The 19,957-nt window shown below is 56.0% G+C and overlaps 1 protein-coding gene across 5 annotated transcripts; it reads left to right on the top strand.

Annotated features, from left to right (window-relative positions):
• Positions 1-427: 427 nt before the first annotated feature.
• On the top strand, positions 428-19,917 carry dnmbp (dynamin binding protein). Of its 5 annotated transcripts, XM_086138358.1 has the most exons (18): positions 428-793; positions 2,272-2,396; positions 4,705-4,859; positions 5,021-5,143; positions 7,184-9,028; positions 14,234-14,439; positions 14,525-14,624; positions 14,748-14,895; positions 15,774-15,791; positions 16,247-16,446; positions 16,511-16,641; positions 16,740-16,844; positions 16,917-17,045; positions 17,486-17,821; positions 17,895-18,095; positions 18,316-18,518; positions 18,601-19,109; positions 19,181-19,917. In XM_086138358.1, the coding sequence occupies exons 3-18, from the start codon at positions 4,715-4,717 to the stop codon at positions 19,435-19,437; spliced, it is 4,656 nt and encodes a 1,551-aa protein (XP_085994484.1). In that variant the 5' UTR covers positions 428-793; positions 2,272-2,396; positions 4,705-4,714; the 3' UTR covers positions 19,438-19,917. The 5 variants fall into 5 exon arrangements, with proteins under 5 accessions (XP_085994484.1, XP_085994485.1, XP_085994483.1 ...); XM_086138359.1 differs by lacking the exon at positions 2,272-2,396 and having other exon boundaries at positions 428-740; XM_086138357.1 differs by lacking the exon at positions 2,272-2,396.
• Positions 19,918-19,957: the final 40 nt, after the last annotated feature.

Below are 19,957 nucleotides of genomic sequence, written 5' to 3'. Positions count from 1 at the left end.
AAAAAAAAGATCGAAGGTATGATTGTGCATGACTGTAAATTAGAACATCTTTGGAGAAAACATTTTCATGAATGAACTTTTATTTAAAAAAAAACGTCCAAATTCCAAATTGAAGCAATAATTTCCTTTGTTAATGTAGATATTGTTTTGTCAACTGGTTAAAATAAGTCGCTGTTTATGAGCATTATTTAGCATTAGAAAATCGTATTATTCATAGTATTTTTATTCAGTCTTGACAGAATTTTAATCGTGTCTTATGAAGTACAAATAAACTAAATACAGTATTTATTTCGTCAAGAAAATGATAATATGGATTTGAAACGACGCACAGAGTCGGTAGGTACGATCTTTCCGGTCAGGCATAACGTGGGGCAGCTATAACAGCTGATTGGAAAAAGAGCACTTTCCCTTTCTTTTCAGTCAGGCATCAAGGTGGGGCACCTAACGGGAGCTCTGAAAAAAATGGGTGGTGTGAGTGGAAAAAAAAAAGGCATGGAGAGGAAACACGCAAAAAGGCAAGCTCGCCTTCCAACGCCTCTGACGTCTGACCAGATGACAGCTGATCCGGCAGCGACACATGAAGGACTGCGCCAACATGGTTTTACACCCAAATAGCGGGGTGCCTCGCTTTGTGATGATTGCTTTGCGGCGATACGCAGTGTAATTGCTCAACTTGCGTCTGGGGGACACGCGTGCCAACGAACACATCATCAGCGGAGCGGTGCAAGAGTTGCCTTCTGGTGAGTCTGCTTGGATCTTGAACGCCGTCGCTGGATTTCATTCACCCCGATAGGTGAGAATTTATTTCCCGATTTTTACTTAAAACGTGAGGACTCCGCCTGTCTTGGTGTGTAAATTGCCACGAACAGGCGATCGTGCTCAATAGAACAACAATCACGTCTGCTTACGATAAGCTGTGAAGTCTACATCAATGTTTACCAAACTGGACATATTGACTTCAAAAAAGGCAGTGAAATAATGTGCACAGATGAATTATGTACGTTCTGCCATCGAATGGACGAGCATGTATCTTTGTTCTGCCTGTCACTATATGCAGCTGACACAGATCGAAAACTAAAGATACATTATTTGTAATTTGCCATTGAAGTGAATGTGATTTTTATTTTCCTCCTGGGTGGTGATGATCTTGAACAAAAGTGTTCATGAGCTAATAATCCGCCTGCAGTCTCTCATCTCTGCGTCAAAGTTTGATCGAGTGTTTTCATAGGTGTGCAAAGCCTCCTCGAGTTGTCCGTATGCCGCCCGCGTCTGCTCTCATCAACTGAGGTGAGGGGATGTGATACGGCAGAATCGAGTGGCAGGTTGTATTCAATTGAGCCCTCATTGAGCAAGGAACCGGAGATGTTTGGCTTTAAATTGCTCGGCTTTGGCCCGACATCTTCCAATAAATCCTGCGTGAATGTGCTAATTACGTGCATTTTGATCCCGTGATGAAGGCCTCGAAACGGCGAATAACCTGTGGACGACCAGCCAATATTTTTCAGGACCTGCCCGGGGCAGGTGGGGGGTGCGGCTTTTACTCTAATAATGTAGCTGTAGCAGCAGTTTACTTGGAAGGTAGGCGAGCCTCTGACTACATAGTTCCCATCCTGCGCCACACATACCTAACTGACACGTGTCCGACCCGGACGTTAGGCTGATGATGTGGTATCGGTGCATTAAGTATCAGATTTTTTTTTGGGTGGGGGTTTGACCAGTATTGGTATCGGTACATCACCGAAGAAGATACAATCTTCCCTCTGAGAACTTGGAGGTGACTGACAGGGGCCCGTACAGTGAATTGAGGTTTCACGCTGGCTTCGGTTTGTCCATCAGCAGAAACCGTCTACATGTCGGCACAGTTTCTCCCCCTGGATCGATCCAGGCTGACGCCGTCTCGTTGTGATGACACCCGTCGAGGACGAGAGTAGTTACGTAATGGCTCACGTGCAACCTATTTGGGCCTCCGGCGTGTTTTCAGGGTGTGGCGTATCCTCGGTCCTCCCGTGGGAAAAACCCCCTTTGCCTTTTCAAACGCGAGCCCCTCGTTTCCGAGGCGATGTGGGCTCAGACATCCGAGCTGTTCTCCTGTTTATGCAAAGGATCGGCTCCACTCGGCGTGGGCGTCTGTCATTTATATTCAACACGTGCTTGGGAAAGGACATGGACAAAGAGGAGGAGGAGTGTGTGAGATTCTGGCATCCTCTTGTGGAATGCCCTGACGCTTGCTCACCAAATATGAAAACGGTGTGTTGCACCGGCTTTTTCCAGTGGACGCACCCGGGCCGGGGTTTCCTCCTCCGTCCTCTTGGCCTCACCGCGAGACACCCAACGCGAGGATGCGTCACGACTGACGGAATTCTCTGTTCCCTCGCCGTTGGCGGGCCCTGCATTTGGTGCGTGGCCTTGCTGAATCCGCCTCTTACTACCACCATCCCGTCGCAATCGTAGAAACCGTCAATACAAAGGTGCAATAGAAAAGCAGGCAATTGTGACGGGTCAAGGGGGCAACAGCCAAAGGTGATCAAGCTCACACCGGACGTGGTGAACGCCCTCTTTCTGTTTGTTTGTTTGATATCCAGAACTGTCCGCTGGCGTTTTTTGGGCGTTGTATTGACTTCCAGCTGACTCGGCAGTGTGAATGAAGCCAGCCACGCAGTCAACAGTTTGGATCCAAACCGATCCAGCCCTCTCCAGAGGCTTCTGCCGGTCTGCCCCCTGTGGCGCTCCGAATGGGCCACGAGCTGCCGCGTCGACATTGTTGGCGTCGGGTCAATAAAGGACGCAGACCGTCGGCAACAGCCCATGTCGTGCAGGCGTTCACACTCGGGAAAGGGGAATTTGAATCTGAAGCTCAAGCTGTTCGTTCTCAATTCATTCCAATCTCGTCACATTCAAAGCGCCGAGTAGACGGCTGTTAGCTGTCGTGTGTTTGTGTGTGTGCGCGTCAACTGTTGACGTAGCTGTCTGCAGGAATACTTTCATTGCTATGCGTGTCTGCTTTTATTGGCTTTCACTGAAGCATTTGCCACAGTAAATTGCAGCACCTGGTGGACATTGGCGGTAGTGCCCATGAGCAGTGTAGGTCCCATTTGGCTCCTACTGGACCTTTTGTGTTAACCTTCGTTGCTTTGAGTCACGAACCGCCCCATCGGCGTGTGGGGTTCTACAGGGTTCAAGTCTGGGGCCTCTGCTGTTCTCACTGTACAGTGGTACCCTCTACTTGCGAACGTCTCCCTCTCTTTGGAATCAAGTGTTGGGCGAGCCCCCCCGCTGCCCATCTTTCCAACTCATTTCTATTCTTTGGCTTTTGACTGCATGAGACTAGAGTTTTAGTTTGACTGTTTTTATGCCTTCTCCTGTCTTTGATCTTAATGAAGTGTTTTCTTGTTTGTTGCCATAGGAATTCTTGTTGCTCCACGTGTCGCACTTTTTCCACAGCGGCGATTGCTTTCAAGTGCTCTTCAAATACAGTTGAGTGGAGACTGCTGTGGTCCATTCTGGAAGACTTGCAGCGCTAGTTCTCACCTATTTTAACCCCCCCCCCCCCCCCCGTTGCAAGAAAAGAGCTACCAGGACATGTTAGAATGTGCAAAGTTCATTCGTTATCAGGACCTTGTAAACCGTGCAGGAGGAGACACACCTGTTTTGGTCTACCCATGAGAGATGCCAAGCGTGAATGGTCACAGCAAAGTTGACGAATTGTTTTGTCTTTGAACCAGGATCATGTTTTCCCTCAATTTTTTTCTTCAAACCCAAACAAAAGTGGCCTCCATCCGCTACTTTTGGTGAGTCAGAAGCATCTGACACCCTCCGTGAGTTCCGGGGAGGGGGGGGGGGAGCAAACCGCCGGACTCCAACCGGGAGAGATGACTCCGGGCCCGGCTGCCCCCCCCCCCCCCCCCACTGACTCGTACGTCATTTTCCTGGCCCTAGCGTAAAAGTCACCAGGCAACGCGGTGACACACTCACCCAGACCCATAAATAACAATAAGGAGCTTGTCTGGCTGCATGCAGATCTGCGGATTAGCCGGCAGAAAGCGTTTGCAGCAGTCCAGCGGCCCTTTGCGAGTCCAGGTCAACGCCACCTCCAGGTTCAATGGGCACTTTTGGAAAATACAGCCGAGGGCACCGCCCTAAATAGGCTGGCTTTGTGTTGTTGAACTTGACATTTTGACAGCAAACCCATTCGGCACGTCAGCTGTAAATGTTGCAACTTGTCGATCGCGCCCTCCCGGGATCATCTGCAGGTCTTGTTCCGAAGACTCGCAGACGATTCACGTGTAGGTTTGCGCATGCCAAGACACGCTTCGGCGGGCGCACGGCTTCTGGCTCGCGACTGCTGCCGCTCTTGTAACGTGAAGGAAGATGAGCCAGATTCCGTTTGTTCTCCTCGCGCGCTCTTTCCGCCACGCTTGCCCGCCTCGAGCTGGCGTGGCTTTCCGACTTTGGCCACAACAGACTCCAGAGTTAAAAAAAAACCCTCTTTACTCAGTACCAATGCCATGAGTACTTTTAGGCAAGGTCAATTTTCATTTCACGCCATGACAAAAAATGGTGAACAAGACCCTTGTTGTCACACTGCCGGCCTCGGACGTCTCCTTGCGCCTTTCCTCTGCGGCGTTGTCTTCTTCTCTTTGAAACGGACGAGGGTCACGTGGAGGGATCTTCCCAAAGAGTGACATGACTTTGCTGTCCGCGCAGGTTATGAGTCATGGAAGCGGGAACGCTGGTGCGCGCCGTGTTCGAGTTCCTCCCCAGCGTCTCCGAGGAGCTGCCCCTCTTCACCGGCGATGTCATCGAGGTGCTGGGCGTGGTGGACGAGTTCTGGTTGCTGGGCAACAAAGACGGCGTCACCGGTAAGCGGACGTCAAGAGAACGTTCGGCGCGTTCGAGTCGACGCCACGGCGGGGATGTTTAGACATGAGCGCGGAGTTGCTTAAAATATGAGCCGAATGACTAAAGGTCATGCCAACTAAGGAAGTTGGGTTTCCCCCCTCCCAATGTGTGCTGGCTGCAGGTCAGTTTCCCAGCACTTTTGTGGAAGAGGTGACCATTCCCAGCTCCGAGCCTGAAGATCCCCTCTACGTGTGCGTCAATGATTTCTGCTCCACGCAACCGGACGGCCTTTCCCTCATGAGAGGTACGGAATTGAAATTTGGCTCCGTTATCCGAGGTGGTTGAGGGAAACCCAACGGTAGGAATGCCCTCCATCGAAAGGCGATTGGACGTTGAGTGAAATGACTTCCGCTGAGCTGCCTGCAAATGGAGTTCGGACCGAGTCTTTTCACTTTGGTCTTGTTGGAGGATGATCAAACAGGGGGAAGCGTGTTGTTGTCGACACGGCGGGATCCCTTGACCGTTCTCCACTTCCCCAGGTCCTCCGCGTGTTCGTTTGATTCGGGCTGAGTTGATGTGCAAAAGTCAGAGGCTGGAAATGGAGAAGTTCTTGCAAGATGTTTTACTGAACGTTCAGGGCACAACACGAATCGATTCGGGCTCCTGTGAGTCTAAGATTTCATCAGGAAGCCCCGAGCAACTACAGTCACACGTACATATAGGCATAGTATGTTAATTATATTAATTAGGGGCGGGCAGTCCTTCCCCTCATGTAAAAATCTGAAACAAAGAAAGTCAAGCAAAGTTCGATTTTGGCATTTTGACAAAGTACAGACCATATCTGTTGGTCCACAAATCTTGAGATTAGGGTTCCTCTTCGAAGGCACTTGACAGCCTTCAGGGACTTTCCCAAGGTGGGAGACGCAAAAGAAAACACTTGGGGGGCTGTTAATCACTCAAGGGGAAATAGGAGCCCAGCTTCACACTACATTCTTTGTTTTAAGTAGCGGATGTTCAGGACAGAGACCTAATAGTCAAAGTCGACCTGTCTATGATACAAAGTTTTAAGCTAAACATATAACATAGGTGATATCTTCAGTCTCCTTCAACGCGATAGACGCATAGCGATTGCTTTTGTTTTGTGTCTTCCGGGGGACATCGGAGAATCGTGCCTCTGTCGACTTTGTCGCGAGCGAAGAAGGAAAATGCTCAGTTTGCGCTTCACTTTCTTATCCTCTCTTGCGTCAGGCCGCTTCCCCGAATTCCCCACTAGATGTCCTCAGATGCTTCACGGAGACTGTCGCGAACTCACCTGTTGTGTTTCCTTCATTTTTAGTTTCCCGGAATTCTTTTCATGTGATGACACGAGCCCAAGTCTTTGGGTGTGTACGCGCGTCATTCTTTTACCGTCACGCTCACATCTAGAGACGGCGATGTTTGCGACGATACGTCACACCGGTAAAATTGCAAACGATCGCGAATCACGACGATTCACCAAATGCATTCTTTTCGAGAAATGCCTCCCAATGATCGCGCGGGATCGCCGCACGTCCTTGTTTGAACGAGATCCAGCAAATGACATTTCCCGCATCCCGGGAAATGGTGCGCACTGCACTGGCTGTCTGCGGCATGTTCACTTGCAGTAGGAATTTCCACGCTCCTCTTGGCCTCGTCCCAGTTCTGCCCGCAGACACAATGGGGAGGCGGAGCCGCGGGCTCTTTGGAATGTGACCCCCCTCCCCCCCGTAACTTTAGGCTGAGCGGTCACCCCGCCGACGCTCTCGCAAAATAAACAGAGCGTATTTAAGCATGAGAGGGTTTCCGTTTCTTCCGTTCACTCCGCCTTCGCCGCGGTCAGTTGATCCGGGAGGCAAAATGCTCGGGGCTCTCTCGCCCGAGCATTTTCACGGGTCGTGAAAAAAATTCACCAAAATAAGTGACATTGCTCGCATTCTCAATTTCATTTATCCTGTGGCGTTCTTCAAAAGAATGCAGGAGATTTTAGCTTTTGCTCGCTCCGACTCTTTGTTGTATTTGCTCAATGAAGGGCTTCGGAACGTACGATGCTGCAGTGTCGGGGCGGAGGAAAAAAATGAAAGTCGACCAAACGCAGCAAATAAAGTTCCTTCCTTAAGTGGTGGGAATGAGAGGTTTGATTGGCTGCGTCACGTCACGTAGGAAGAGTGGAAACGTTCTGTTCTGTTTATCGAGCGCGGCGATGAGCGGATTCCGGGGCTTCAATTGCAAGCGGCGGTCATCTAAAAATGGCCGCGGCTCCAAATTGTCACGAAGAAGCCGAGCGCTCGACGTTGGAATAAACGCCGGCCGTTGTGCCTTTCCACAGGCGACGTGCTGGTCGGCCAAGCGGGGGAGTCGGCGGCCTCGGGGGACTCCTGGCTTTGCGGCCGCAACGGCCGGGGGGCCCGCGGCGTCTTCCCCGCGTCTTGCGTGAAGGAGCTGACGCCGTCGGCCCGGGCTCGGACTTGGGAGCTGCCGGCGTACGCCCTGGGCCGGGCCCGGGCTCTCATGAGTCTGCGCGCGCAGCTCAACGAGGAGCTGGACTTCCGCCGGGGGGACGCCATCGTCATCACCGGGCTGCCCGAGCCGGGCTGGTTTGAGGGGGAGCTGGACGGCCGCAGGGGCGTCTTTCCCGAGGGCTTCGTGGAGCTCCTGAGTCCTCTTCGGTCGCCCCGGGAGCCGGCGCGCCGTCTCGGCGACGAAGATGCGGAGGAGCGGCGGCAAGAGTCGGCCCCGCGAGTCGACGCGGAGGCGGAAGGCGCCGTGTACGGAGTGGCGCTCTACGAGTTCCGAGCCATGGAGCCCGCCGAGTTGGACTTTGACGTGGGCGACCGCATCCGCGTGGTGGACACCATGGACGACGGCTGGCTGGAGGGCGAACTGAGAGGGCGGCGTGGCATCTTTCCGCATCGTTTCATCCAAATCGACGACTGCGGCCTGAAAACGGCCAAGGGAACGGGTCGCCGCCAACCCGAGGAGGAGGAGGAGGAGAGCACTTTCCAAAACGGCTCCCATCCTTCCTGCCCCAACGGCGACGACCCGAATGGGACCTCTTACGAAGATCACACCATCTGGGATCTGGACTACTTTGAGAGGAGCGAGCGGCGGAGATGGCCCGACGCGGCCCCCGAGGAAAGCGGGAGGGAGAGCCCTTCCGGCAGCGGGCCGCAGAGACCCAAAGGCGGGCCGCCGGCGAGGCCTCGACTCCCGCCGCCGCGCCCCAGCCGGCCCGCGCGCAGCCACGTCGGCCCGCTCGCCGCTGGCGGGAACGCCCCGCCTCCGGCCAAATTATCTCCCGGCCTCACTCTTCCCGGCGCGTATTCCGCTCGGCCCGCCGGGAACGGCGGCGCCGCGCCGGGGCGAGCGTCGACGAGCCTCGCGGAGAACCCCGAACGGAAGAAGCCGGGCCTCGGCGGGGGCCGAAGCCGACGGCGCCGCTCCGGCTCCGACGCCCCGGACGCTCGGCTGACGTCGGCCGGCGACTTGGAGGCCAAACTCTCCCAGCAGCTCTTTGAATTTGAGAAAAGCCTGACGGCGTCTCCCGTCTCCAGACACTTCTCCATCGTGGGCTACGGCGACGAGAGCGACGTCATCCGCGGCTCCCGGCCTTCCCGGGGGGGGCGCGGCTCCGCTTCCTCCTCCTCCTCGGAGAGACGCGGGGCCCTCCGCCCGCCGCCCCCCCGCCCCCGAGCCGCACCCGCCAGCGGACCGGCCCGCCCCGCCCTCCGGCCCCCCCCGCCGACCCCGAGACCCGCCGCCCATCCCTCCCTCAACGACGAGGCCGTCTTCTTCGCCCCCGACGAGCCCGCTCAAAGCATCTCGGACCCGACGGCCGAAGGTCCGGCCGATCTCGGCGACCCGGCGGCCGGCGGGGAACGCGAGGTCCTGTTCCGGCAGGAAGCCGAGACGGATCAGGAGATGGAGCCGGAGAGCCGAGGGCGGGGGCCGCGGGAGGAGAGTTACCGACTGTCGCTGCGGCTCCGAGAGGTGGAGAACGACATGGAGGCGTACGCGCGCACCGCAGAGGAGCTCCGGGCCATGCTGGAGGAGGACGAGGAGGAGGAGGAGGGGGAGGAGGAGGGGGAGGAGGCCCGCGCGCAGGTCCTGCAGAACCTGGAGTTCTGCAACTACGCGCTGGAGACGCTGGCTTTGGAGCAGCGGCAGTTGCAAGGTCAGTGTCTGCTTCCATTTGGACACCCGTTAATGGGATGAGTCGCGACTTCCTCGCTCGATGGCCACAGCGTCGCCGGCCTGCTGTTTTCACGCGCACTTTGTTTCACCTCGTCGACCCCCCCCGCGCTTCAGCGAGGCGGGGACCAAAAAACAATGGCAGCCGCCAGACAGTTTGACACATGAGCTGATTCCACGGGCCTCATTGGGCCTTTTTACAACAAGTGAGATTGCCACAACCTCATTGGCACGAGGTAACACCCCCGCGGGAACGCTGTAGGGCACGGCGCGCACAAACGCGGTTTCGGTCGTGATTTGGATCGGAAAGCTGAGATGTCTTCGGCTGATCATTCCAACCATCCGATGCAAGTAGAGGGAGGACATCGGAGGAGGAGCTTGGTTTTTTTTTTTAACGTGAAGCATCCCATCGTGCACCTCGCTGAAGATGTTTTATGTTGTCTGGGAGAAAAAACAAAACCAAACAGAAAGCAAATGAAAAAAACAAGCCTCTCAATTGTCCCCGTTGGGAGTTTCGAAGTGGCCGGGAAATTGACACGGTCCTTTCGCTTCCGTTTGTGTGCTATTCAAACCGGTCTTTGTAGTTCTTCAAACGAGATGAGATTGAGAGCAAGGGCGGGGGGGGTTGTTGTTGTTGAACATACAGTAGGCCTCCCTTTTTGTTTTCCTTTTCCTCACACAAACGTGTTTGAGGTTGTGAGAGTGAGCGCGGTGTTCGACAACAGCTCATTCTACTTTTTCAGGCTCGCGGTCTGACCTCTTAGTTCCTTGCCTTCTTTACTTTGTGTTTCAAACACTGAGCCCCCCCCCCCCAGGTCCAAGCCGTCAAACAGTCCCTTTTATTTTTGCGCAGGCACTCTGGCCAGTCTGTATGAGCGAGTGAGCAGGAAATGAAATTGACTTCAAACAGGATAGAGGGCAGGAGGGAGCGTTGTCGTGCAATCGTGTGCGCTCGTGCTCGGCGATATTGTGGAATTTGTCTCTATCTGCCGTCAAAGACTGCAAACCCCCCCCCCCCCCCCCCCCCCCTGGGGACGGTGTTTTCCTGGAAGCGCTGGGAGCAGCCAATTGAGACAGTGGGAGGGGCTCCCGGGCTAATCCTCCACTCATGTGACTGGGCTGAATCATTAACTCGCGGAAGCCCCTCCTTCGGTCCCCGCCCTCCGCCTTCAACAATTCGCTGAGACGACAGCGGGGAGGGTCCGATTCTGTTACACTGAGAGCCGGGAGGTGCTCGGGCCAGGCAGTCCCGCTGAGGCCATGTCGACCAGACCGAGAAAACAAGCGCGAGACGGCGGCCGGCCAAAATGCCCGACGGGTGGAGTCTCCGGCCGCGCTTTTTGAAGGAACGCCACAATCGGCGACAAAGGAATAAAGCCCGTTGAAGACCAAAACCGGCAAGGAGCATGGAGAGCCCCGCCGTTTATGGCGACCCCGTCACCTTTGCTCCCGCGGACTGGAACTTTGCTCCCGAGGCCGCGGTGAGAAGGGGCAAGAGCGTGGAAGAGCTGGGGGACGCCGGATGGGCCAAGGAAAGGGAGCGACTGGCTCATCTGCAACATTTCCAGCAACTGCAGCTTCGGCAGCGACAGCTCGCGTATGCGTATGTCTACGGAGCGGGGCGAGCCGCGACGGCCGCCGCGCCTCTTAACCCCGTCCCGATTCCCGGTTGTCCGACGATGCCCGCGCAGGGAGGCCCGATCGCCGTCGGGGGCGCGTTCCCGCTTCCGTGGCCCGTTTGGCCGCAGGGCGGCGAACGTGACCGACGGCGCGAGTCGCCCTACGGACGCGACGTCTACTACCACCCGGGTTCTCAGGACGGCCACCTCGACGTGAGGATCTCCCAATGGAAAGGCGACCATTGCTTCTATCGAGGCCCCGAAGATGACGACCGGGACCGCGTCCGAGTGCCGCGAGCAAAGGACGGCGCCGTCCGTGAAGGCTACGCCAAATTCCAGGAGGAGAGAAGACCGGACCGGAGGGGGATCGACGGCCGACGGAACTCTGACGGTTACGTCCGCGGGCGTCGCGGAGAATCGGAGGAGTGCGATTGGGAGGAAAAATACAAGCGCGGGGAGAATTACCAACCAAGAAAGCGCCACGACAGAGAACATTACGAAGAGAGGGCGCATCGCGAACGGGACGGCTACGCCGGTCGATACGGAGACTACCGCGACGCTCGTGACGGCTACGGCGATCAATACGGAGACTACCGCTACCGCAGAGACGATCTCCGATATGGCGATTGTCATCCTGCCCGAGACGCGGACTATTACCATTCCGCTGTTGACAAACACTATCGGGAAAAAGACCCATATGGAGAGGGGGAGCGTTACGGGGAACCAAAATACAAGGACCGGTACCAGGATCGGCGTTCGGAAGATGAATATGAGCGCAGGGCACGCGCTTACGGAGACGAGGACCTCTACAACCCAAGAAGTGAAGAAAACTACGCAAAGAGACAAAGGGGCCGGCGGGACTCCGAATCGGATGAGCGCAGCAGCGGCGGCCATGGACGGGGGGAGCGCTCTTCTCGCTACAAGGACGCGGGCGATATCCGCAGAGATGAGCGCTCCGAGCCCCGGGACTCCTACGGTCGCGACGACGAACGGCGCCCCCGCCGGACAGAAAGGGAACCCTACCGACCTGCCCGGCGCCGACCCGGGGACAAATATCGGGATTTGCGCTCTTTGTCTGTGGATTCGTGCGCCGAGGAAGACCCGCAACACCGACGCAAGACCCATTGCGAGGAATGGGTGGAAGAGCAGAACAAGAAGCTGGCGCTGCGGCAAATGCGCTCTTTGGAGGATCCCGGCGAGGGGCGGGAGAGGGGCTACGGCCGCGAGCCCCTTTACGCGGGCTCTCTGGATCGCAACGGCTCCTACGGGAAGACGGCTCCCGCCTCTCTGGCAAAGTCCCCCTTCGCCACCAACAGGAGGCCGAACCGAGGTAAACGGCGCACCGTGAGCCGGCGTGTCGGTATGCGCAGGAAGAGAGCAATTTGGCTCTGGGCTCCGCCCACCCGCCCGACCAGTTTTGCGCTCGTCATTGTCCCTCGGCTTTGCCGAAGACGTCTTCGTATGTTGACCGGTCTGGTTGGTTCAAGCGTAACACTTTGCTCCGATGGGAAACTGACACCCATTCCATCTCAGCCCATGGAGTTTGTCCGCATGTAGCAAAGCACCTGAAAGTCGGGGGATTGATTACGTTAGTTGATCGGGCATGGAAGCAAATAAAGCCATCCGGGTCCGGGACCACTTGCTGGTCTAAACCGTCTGAAAGTCTCTCTGCGTGTAATTGAGGGAACGAGAGCCGGCTCGTGTGCATTGCGTCTGAGAAGAAGCAGGTGGCGCCCCCCCCCCTCCCCCGGTCACCTAGACGCACGTGCGCACAGTCTGCGAGGCGGCCCCCCCTTTCCGGAGCCCGGGTAGTAATCCCTCGCGTCAGCATGGCGGGGGTCCGTCTGGTGCCAGGCGCTGGCTAGCTCAGCTCCTGACTCCTTTTCTGTCAGACTGATACTGCGTGTGTGCGGGCACTCGGGGGCGGGGGGGGGGGGGGATTGCTTTGAGAGGTGACGCCATTTTTCAAAACGCTCCCGTGCACGCTTCCCGTCTTGTCATCCTTTAATCCCGTTAGTGTTTCAGCTCCGTCAGGAGTTTGCATTTGATTGCGCGGCAAAGAACGTTTGACCATCCCGATACGACGCGTATTGGCTCCAAAGTGCGTCGCGGTGACTTTGACGCCGTGGCCGAGACACGGGTCGGCTTGTTTTGAAAGGTGCATTGACCTTTTGTCGACACCGAATGGAAGAAGATGTCGCTATTTTTCGCATGAGTTTGGATATGAATCGTGAACACGGCCACATTGCAGTGGGAAGAGGGGGTGCGCACTTGTGCAACCACATTATTTCAATTGATTTTTTTCATTCAATGGCACTTGTCAGATTATAGCTTCGTCATGATTTATCTTGGTCTCATTTTTTTTTTTAAACCCCCCCTGGACGCAAACAAGGCGTACAATTGTGTTTGAGTTGAGCGTCTGTGGCCATTGTGTCACGCTGCTGTGATCAAGCAGCATATGCCGCGTTGTCCTGGCTAATCTGTCGGCGGTCTTCGCCATTGGTTGCTGGGCTGGATGGGCCCGGACGAAGGCTTGTGCGGGGGGGGTGAATGAAGTGAGCAAAAGGTGGGGTTGGGCTGCAGAATACTTGAACGCTCTGTTGCCAGAATGGAAGTTGGTCCCAGTCCTGTTCAGGACAAATGAAGCGCAAGCTCCAACTGGCTTGAAGCGTCTCCCGTGTCATATCATGAAGCAAAAAAAAAAGGGAAACCTTTTTGTGATCGCTGCAAGCAAAAGTCACTCCCTCGCTGCTCTCCCCCCAACTTTGGCTTCATATTATGAAAAGGGCCCCCCCCCCCCCCCTCTTTCCCGCTGGCCTGGTTGCCGGAGCGACTGGCCATTCTCCCGTGAGCCTCACAGGCAAGCGTGCTCGCGTGCTTCCATTTTGCCTGGCCTTTAACTTTGATTTTTCTTTTACATATTGCGTTTCTTTTTCCTCAACGGAAAAACAAGCTTCCTCATCTCCTTCACTCACTTCGACGAGTGTCAAAGAGTTCCGATTTGGGGCCCGGTGCGCCGATCCCAGACCGAAACGTTTCAAAGCGTCTTTGGTTTTGTCGGCCTTCGAGTTGGAGTTTGACTGGAGCTTCTGCGGGACCGCTCGCCGTCTGCTCCTTCCCGCCCGAGATCGCAGGCGGGCTTCTGGTGCCGGGACGTTTGGAAAGGAGGTGAAAATGTTGCCTGTGTCGCTCATTCGGTGGGAGTTTGTGAGGCGGGGGGGAGGGGGTGTTTTTGGAGGCCGTCCCACTTGGACGGTCTCCGAGCGCATTGTGCACATGCAAATGCGCGCGGCCGCCGACCCCTTTTGGATTCCGCTCGGCGGAGCAAATAAAAGCGTCGCTTGATGAGAAAGCGGGTCAGCCCCGAATGTGGCGCGGCCGTGCCTGCCGCCGCTCAAGCGTGGGAAAGATTCCAAGGATTCTCTTTGACGCCTTGTTGGTAGATTGATATCAGACGCATCAATCAAGCGGACACCCTAGGGTGGGGGGGGTGGCCTTTGATGAACATCTTACATGAACTCTGGAAAAGCTCGTCAGCGTCGCTCAGCGTTCCTTTTTGATTGTCTCAGAAATGACGTGGCTGTCGTCGGAGCCCTCCAAGCCCGCTTCGGCCGGCGACGCCGCGCCCGCCGCCGCCGACGCCGAGGACCCCGAGCTGAGGATGCTGGAGAAGCGATCCAAGGTGATCGAGGAGATGCTGCAGACGGAGCAGGACTACATCAAGGACCTGCAAATGTGCGTGCTGGAGATCGTCGAGCCTCTGAAGAAGAAGCAGGTAAGGAGGCGCTTCCTTCCGCCTGGAACTCGGACTCGGCGCTTCGGGGGTGGAAGTTTTTCCGTCATGTCATTTTGGTTCCAAGGTGAAGAACGTGGACTTTGACGGACTTTTTGGCAACATCAACTCCGTGATCGATCTGTCTCAGCGACTGTTTGAAACGCTGGAGGAAACGGACTCCATCGGTAAGCCTTAAAACGTCGTCGCGGTCGGCCATCGAAGGAAGAAAATCCCTCGCCCTATGTCCATTTTTCTCGATGACGCGCTCGCGCTTCGTCGGCCGGGCCTAAGGTCACGTGACTCTCCAGGAAAGGTCTTCCTGGACTTTAAAGCCGAGCTGGAGGAGGCGTACAACGTCTATTGCCAGAACCACGACGACGCCATCTCGCTGCTGGAAACCTACGAGAAAGACGAAAACATCCAGCGCCATGTGTTGGAGTGTCTGGAGAGGCTGAGGTAAGAAGGGGGAGGGAAACCCCCGCCCCCCCCCCCCCAAACAAATCGTGCTTGTTGAAGAGCACCGAGACTAAAATGTGTCCGACGTGAAAGTGCCAGAAAAGATGTTTTGTTGACGGAGGTCGGCGCCCCCAATTGGTGATGCGCGCTGGTGCGAATGCCCCAAAAGTTCCACAGTCCCCATGTGTGACGTCATCTTAAAAAAATGGAGAATTTGACCCTGGAACAGATGAATTGACCTTATTTTCCGCATGGCGACATTTGTTTGATTTATTTGAAGTCACTTTTTCCAGATAGCTTTTGGACTAAATCACGCCAGCGAGTTGTGTGATGAATGACAAGTTTCGATTGATTTGTTTCGACTTTGCCCTGAGACGAACCACAAAAGTGGATCAATAACCCCCCCGCTACAGCCGCCTTCCTGCATTCCCACTCAGCTTTTGGTTTGTCAGCGCAAGCAAAAGCTCAAAGTGGGACAGTCGAGGAATGCGCCCTACCCTGTTGCGCCTGTTTGGCCCGCACCGAGTCCGATACTTGAGTTGACGCGACGAGCCGTCGGAAACGCGGGCTTGGTTTCGAACGGGAACGGCGCCGCTTCCGCCGAGAAAAGTCATCAACAAAAATACTCGGCGGCAAAAGTGTGCGTCTTTACACGGCACCGCGCCCGACCTCGACGCGGAGGCTAACGGCAACTCGTCGGCCGCCGGTTGAAGCGGTTCATTGTCCGCGCTCAAGAAATCCTTTGTATTGTCTCGTTCATTTCATCGGCTTTCTGTTCAAGGGAGGCGAAAATAGTTGAGAAAGTTTTTGGGCTGGCGAACGGCATTCAGAGGCTCATGAATCCTGTTATCTCTCCCCCCCCCCCCTCACATCCGCAGGGCCATATATCGAGAGTGGTAAGTCTCCACAAAGAGTGTTGCCGTGAGCATGTCAATCATCCTGATTGCTAACACCCTTTGATTGACTTTTGTGTGTGTCCTGCATGTGCGTGTGTGCGTGTGTCTCATTGCCCTCCTCGGGTGGAAATTGTCGTGGTCTTTGCATGCGGGCCGTTGGCCGGGGTCGCTTCTGCGCGCCGTCGACTGGGAAGTGGGAGACTAGCGCCATCCTGTGGACTCAAACGGCCAAAACAAGAATTCACTGCTTAGTTTTCAAGTGGAGCTCTTCTTGTGTCCGCTCGATGGCGTTAAGAGGGCGTTCGTTGAGTTCCTTATCGTGCGGCTTCAGTCATGTTGCCTCGGCTTCATTTGTTGCCGTCAACGCGTGACGGATTTCCGCCGGGCAATTTTTAATTTTGGTTGCGCTCATCCATTTTCTTCTAATTTATTTTTGTGGGGGGGGGCGGTTTCAGGGGCAAAACAAACTACATCAACCTGGGCTCTTTCCTCATCAAGCCGGTGCAGCGGGTCATGCGCTACCCGCTGCTGCTCGCGGAGCTGCTGGGGGCCACGCCCGAGAGCCACCACGACCGGCCCCAGCTCGCTCTGGCTCTGCAGGCCGTCAAGGAAATCAACGTCAACATCAACGAGTGCAAGCGTCGGAAGGACCTGGGTGAGAATTTCATCGAGCGTCCGACGCGAACGGTTCTTCTCACAGTCCCGCCCGCCGTCCCCAGTGGTGAAATACAGGAAGGGCGACGAGGACACCTTCATCGACAAAATCTCCAAACTGAGCATGCATTCCATCATCAAGAAGTCCAACCGTGTCAGCAGTCACCTCAAGCACCTGACGGGAATTTCACCCCAGGTACAAACGAGGCTTCCTCACGGGCGCTCCACATTCCGCGCGCCGCTCGCGCGCGCGGGCGGGCCGCGGTCGCTTCTAAACTTGCCGTCCCGGCTCAGATTAAAGACGAGGCGTTCGACGAGGCCGAAAGGAGGTTCCGGCTGCAGGAGAGACTCATTAAATCTTTCGTCCGGGACATTTCCTTGTACCTGCAGCATATCAGGGTACTTCCATTTTGGCGCGGCTCCCGATACGCGGGCCGCCCGCGGTTACTGACGCTTTTGAATCTCGGGCAGGAATCGGCCTCGGTGAAGGTGCTGGCGGCCATCAGCTTCTGCGACATCTACACCGAGCAAAGTCTCCCCGACCCGGAGCGCTTCCAGAGAGCCCATCGATGCATCAGCGACAAGCAGTTCACCCAATTTGTAAGTGAAGTCCCGCCTCGGGATGTCTCGTCTGCATTCATCGGAGATGGCAAACGTACAAGTCCGGATACTTGCGTAGAAAAGTGGTCAAAATAGGCCCCGTGGTCTGACAAAACAGGGTTTTTCAAGCATTTTTGGGAGACAAACTTGCATCGTAATGGCCTCATCAAAAAAACGTGACTAGAATGAATGCGCGAGCGAGCGCTGCGGTGTATGACTTGAAGCGAGCTAGCAATGCTAACGGTGCTAACGTGACCCCGCCATCGATGGCAAGCGAGGCTCGTGTCCTCGTTTGCTTGTGTCACGGTACGCAGAAGTGCCAAAGCTCCTCTTTTCAAAGAGGGGCCGAAGCGTGCGCGGCGAGCGCCTTAAGTCGCCCGCGGACCGCGGGGATAGAACAGCCGGTGACGGCGCGTCGCTTTCCGCTTTCCGTTGAGCAGAAGGAGCGCACGGAAGCTTTGGTGATCAACCCGCTCACGCAGCTCCTGCTCATGTTCGCCGGGCCTCACAAGCTGGTCCAGAAGCGTTTCGACAAGCTGCTGGACTACGACAGTTGCAAGGAGCGAGCCGAGCGCCTCAAGGACCGGCGGGTTCAGGACGAGCTGCAGGCGGCGCGCAGCAACTACGAGGCGCTCAACGCCCAACTTTTGGACGAGCTGCCAAAGTTCCACGGCGCCGCCGAGGAGCTCCTCGCCGGCTGCGTCGAGGCCTTCGCTCAGGCTCAGAAAGACTTCATGAAGACCACCCTCGGGGAGCTGAAACCTCTCCTTCAAGCCGTGAGTCGGATTCGGTCGGGTCGGCCGTTCCCGCCGAGGGCTTCGCAGCGACGTTCTTTGCGTTTGTCTCCAGTTTTCTCGCAAGGTCGGCACCGAGGGCCACTTGGTGGCCCAGTTCCAAGAAGAGTACGGCCGCGTGCTTCAGCTTCTGCAGAGCTTCAGCTTCTGCCCTGAAAACCTGCCCGCCGCCGCCGCCAACGCCGCCGCCGCGACCGTTAGCCCCAGCAAGAAAACCCTGGAGAAGCACAGCTCCAAAAAGCAACTCCAAGGACCCGTGAGTCGCCCCGCCCGCACCCTCACTCCATTCGGGCTTGAATTTGGTTTGGCATTCCGAAAGTCTTCCGTGTCCAGGGAGGGTCAAAGTCGCCGTCCGTCTTCGCTAAACAGAACTTAAAGGGGGTAGTTTCCGCTGTCGAAATGCTGGTCGGGCCTGAGCGAGTGCGTGGCACGGCGCGCGGCCTAACCTTCGGACCCGGTCCCTCCCGTCCATCCAGCCCAACTGCATCTTGCAGACCGAGCAGCATCGAGCCGGCCTGATGGCGCGCTACGGTCCCGGGAAACTCTTCCGGGCCGAGAGGAACTTCAACGCGGCCCAGGATCTGGATGTGTCCGTCCTGGAGGGGGACCTGGTGGGCATCATCAAGCAGCAGGACCCGATGGGTAGCAACAATCGCTGGCTGATCGACAACGGCGGTAGGTGCGACCGCTCGCGAGCTTGAGATCGGAAGAAACCGAACGCCGGTGACGCCGTTTCAACTTTTCCTCTTCTCGCTCCGCAGTCACGAAGGGCTTCGTCTACAGTTCCTTCCTCAAGCCCTACAACCCGCGCCGGAGCCAGTCGGACGTCTCCATCGAGAGCCAGTCGTCCAACGAGTCGGGCTACGGCGGCTCCTCGCCCGTTTTCTCCCGCCAGAACAGCGACAGCACGCTAACGTTCAGCCAGGAAACGGCGAGCGTCAGCTTCTCCGCGACGCGAGCCCCGGGCTCCGCCCCGGGCTCCGCCCCGCCTCGCGGGCTTCGCCCCGACCCGGCCGGTCCGAGCGACTCCTCGCCGCGGAACCCCTCCGACCGCGGGGAGTCGGCCGAGCGCCGCGCCGCCTCCGGTCAAAGGGACGCGGAGTCTTCCCACCGGTCGGAGACGGACTCCTCTTCCTCGCGGCGGAGACGCGGCGACGAGGCTTCCGATTCTTACCGGCGGAGGAACGGCGGCCCCGAGAAATCGGCCTACTCTCTCGACGACTTCGGCGAGCCCGAATCGGAGCGCGATGCCGAATCGGACGGGCACCAGGTGAGCTTTGCCCGAGCGAAATGTCGTATGGCCGGGCAACGTATTGAAAAGCAGGAAATTGTCTTTTTCAGATCTACTTTGCCCTGTACTCCTTCAGCGCTCGTTGCGCCAACGAACTGAGCATTTCGGCCAACCAGCGTCTGCGCATCCTGGAGTTCCAGGATATGAACGGCAACGCCGAGTGGTGGCTCGGCGAGGCCGGCGGCCGACGAGGCTACGTGCCGTCCAATTACATCCGGAAGTCCGAGTACACCTGAGCGTCGGTCACGCGGCGCCGAGACCGTTTGCGCAGAGGCCGCGCAACCGCAAACGAGCGGCTTCTTTTTGAAGTGACTGACTTTTGCTCCTAGCGTCGTGCCCGGATTTAAAGAAAAAAAAAAAAAAAGAGTACTTTGCATTGAACCCTGTAAAGTAATGAGGATAATACATTGAGTATTAATAACACATTGTGAAAGGTTAAAAAGAGACCCATTTTTTTTAAATTGGGGGGGGGGGACCCGACCACTGTGTTCATTGCACTTTCTCCATTTGGCGTCATAAGAATGGTGTGGCCAACAAAGTGTGAGCTTGGAGAGTGTGTGTGTGTGTGTGTGATTTATTTTATTTTTGAAAATCTGCACTCCTTAACTTCTCTCCATGTCAGTGGCCTATTTTTTATTTTTTTTAAAGATGGAGTGACACTGTGAAATGATGTTCCATAAGGAGAGCAGATTTGCTCCCTGTGTACATACTGTATGTCATGTTGTTGTATATGGAATATTTGCGTGCGATCTCACCTTTTTTGATTAAACCAACCATGTGAGAATGACTCTTTGGACAAATTGTGTTTATTTCATCCCTTTTTCTCA

Source organism: Hippocampus guttulatus, chromosome 19, assembly GCF_054856545.1.
Source record: "Hippocampus guttulatus isolate MCC_2025c chromosome 19, RoL_Hgut_1.0, whole genome shotgun sequence".
Classification (NCBI taxonomy): domain Eukaryota; kingdom Metazoa; phylum Chordata; class Actinopteri; order Syngnathiformes; family Syngnathidae; genus Hippocampus; species Hippocampus guttulatus.
Note: the sequence above shows the minus strand (reverse complement) of the source record. Positions and strands in the feature narration are given on the sequence as shown.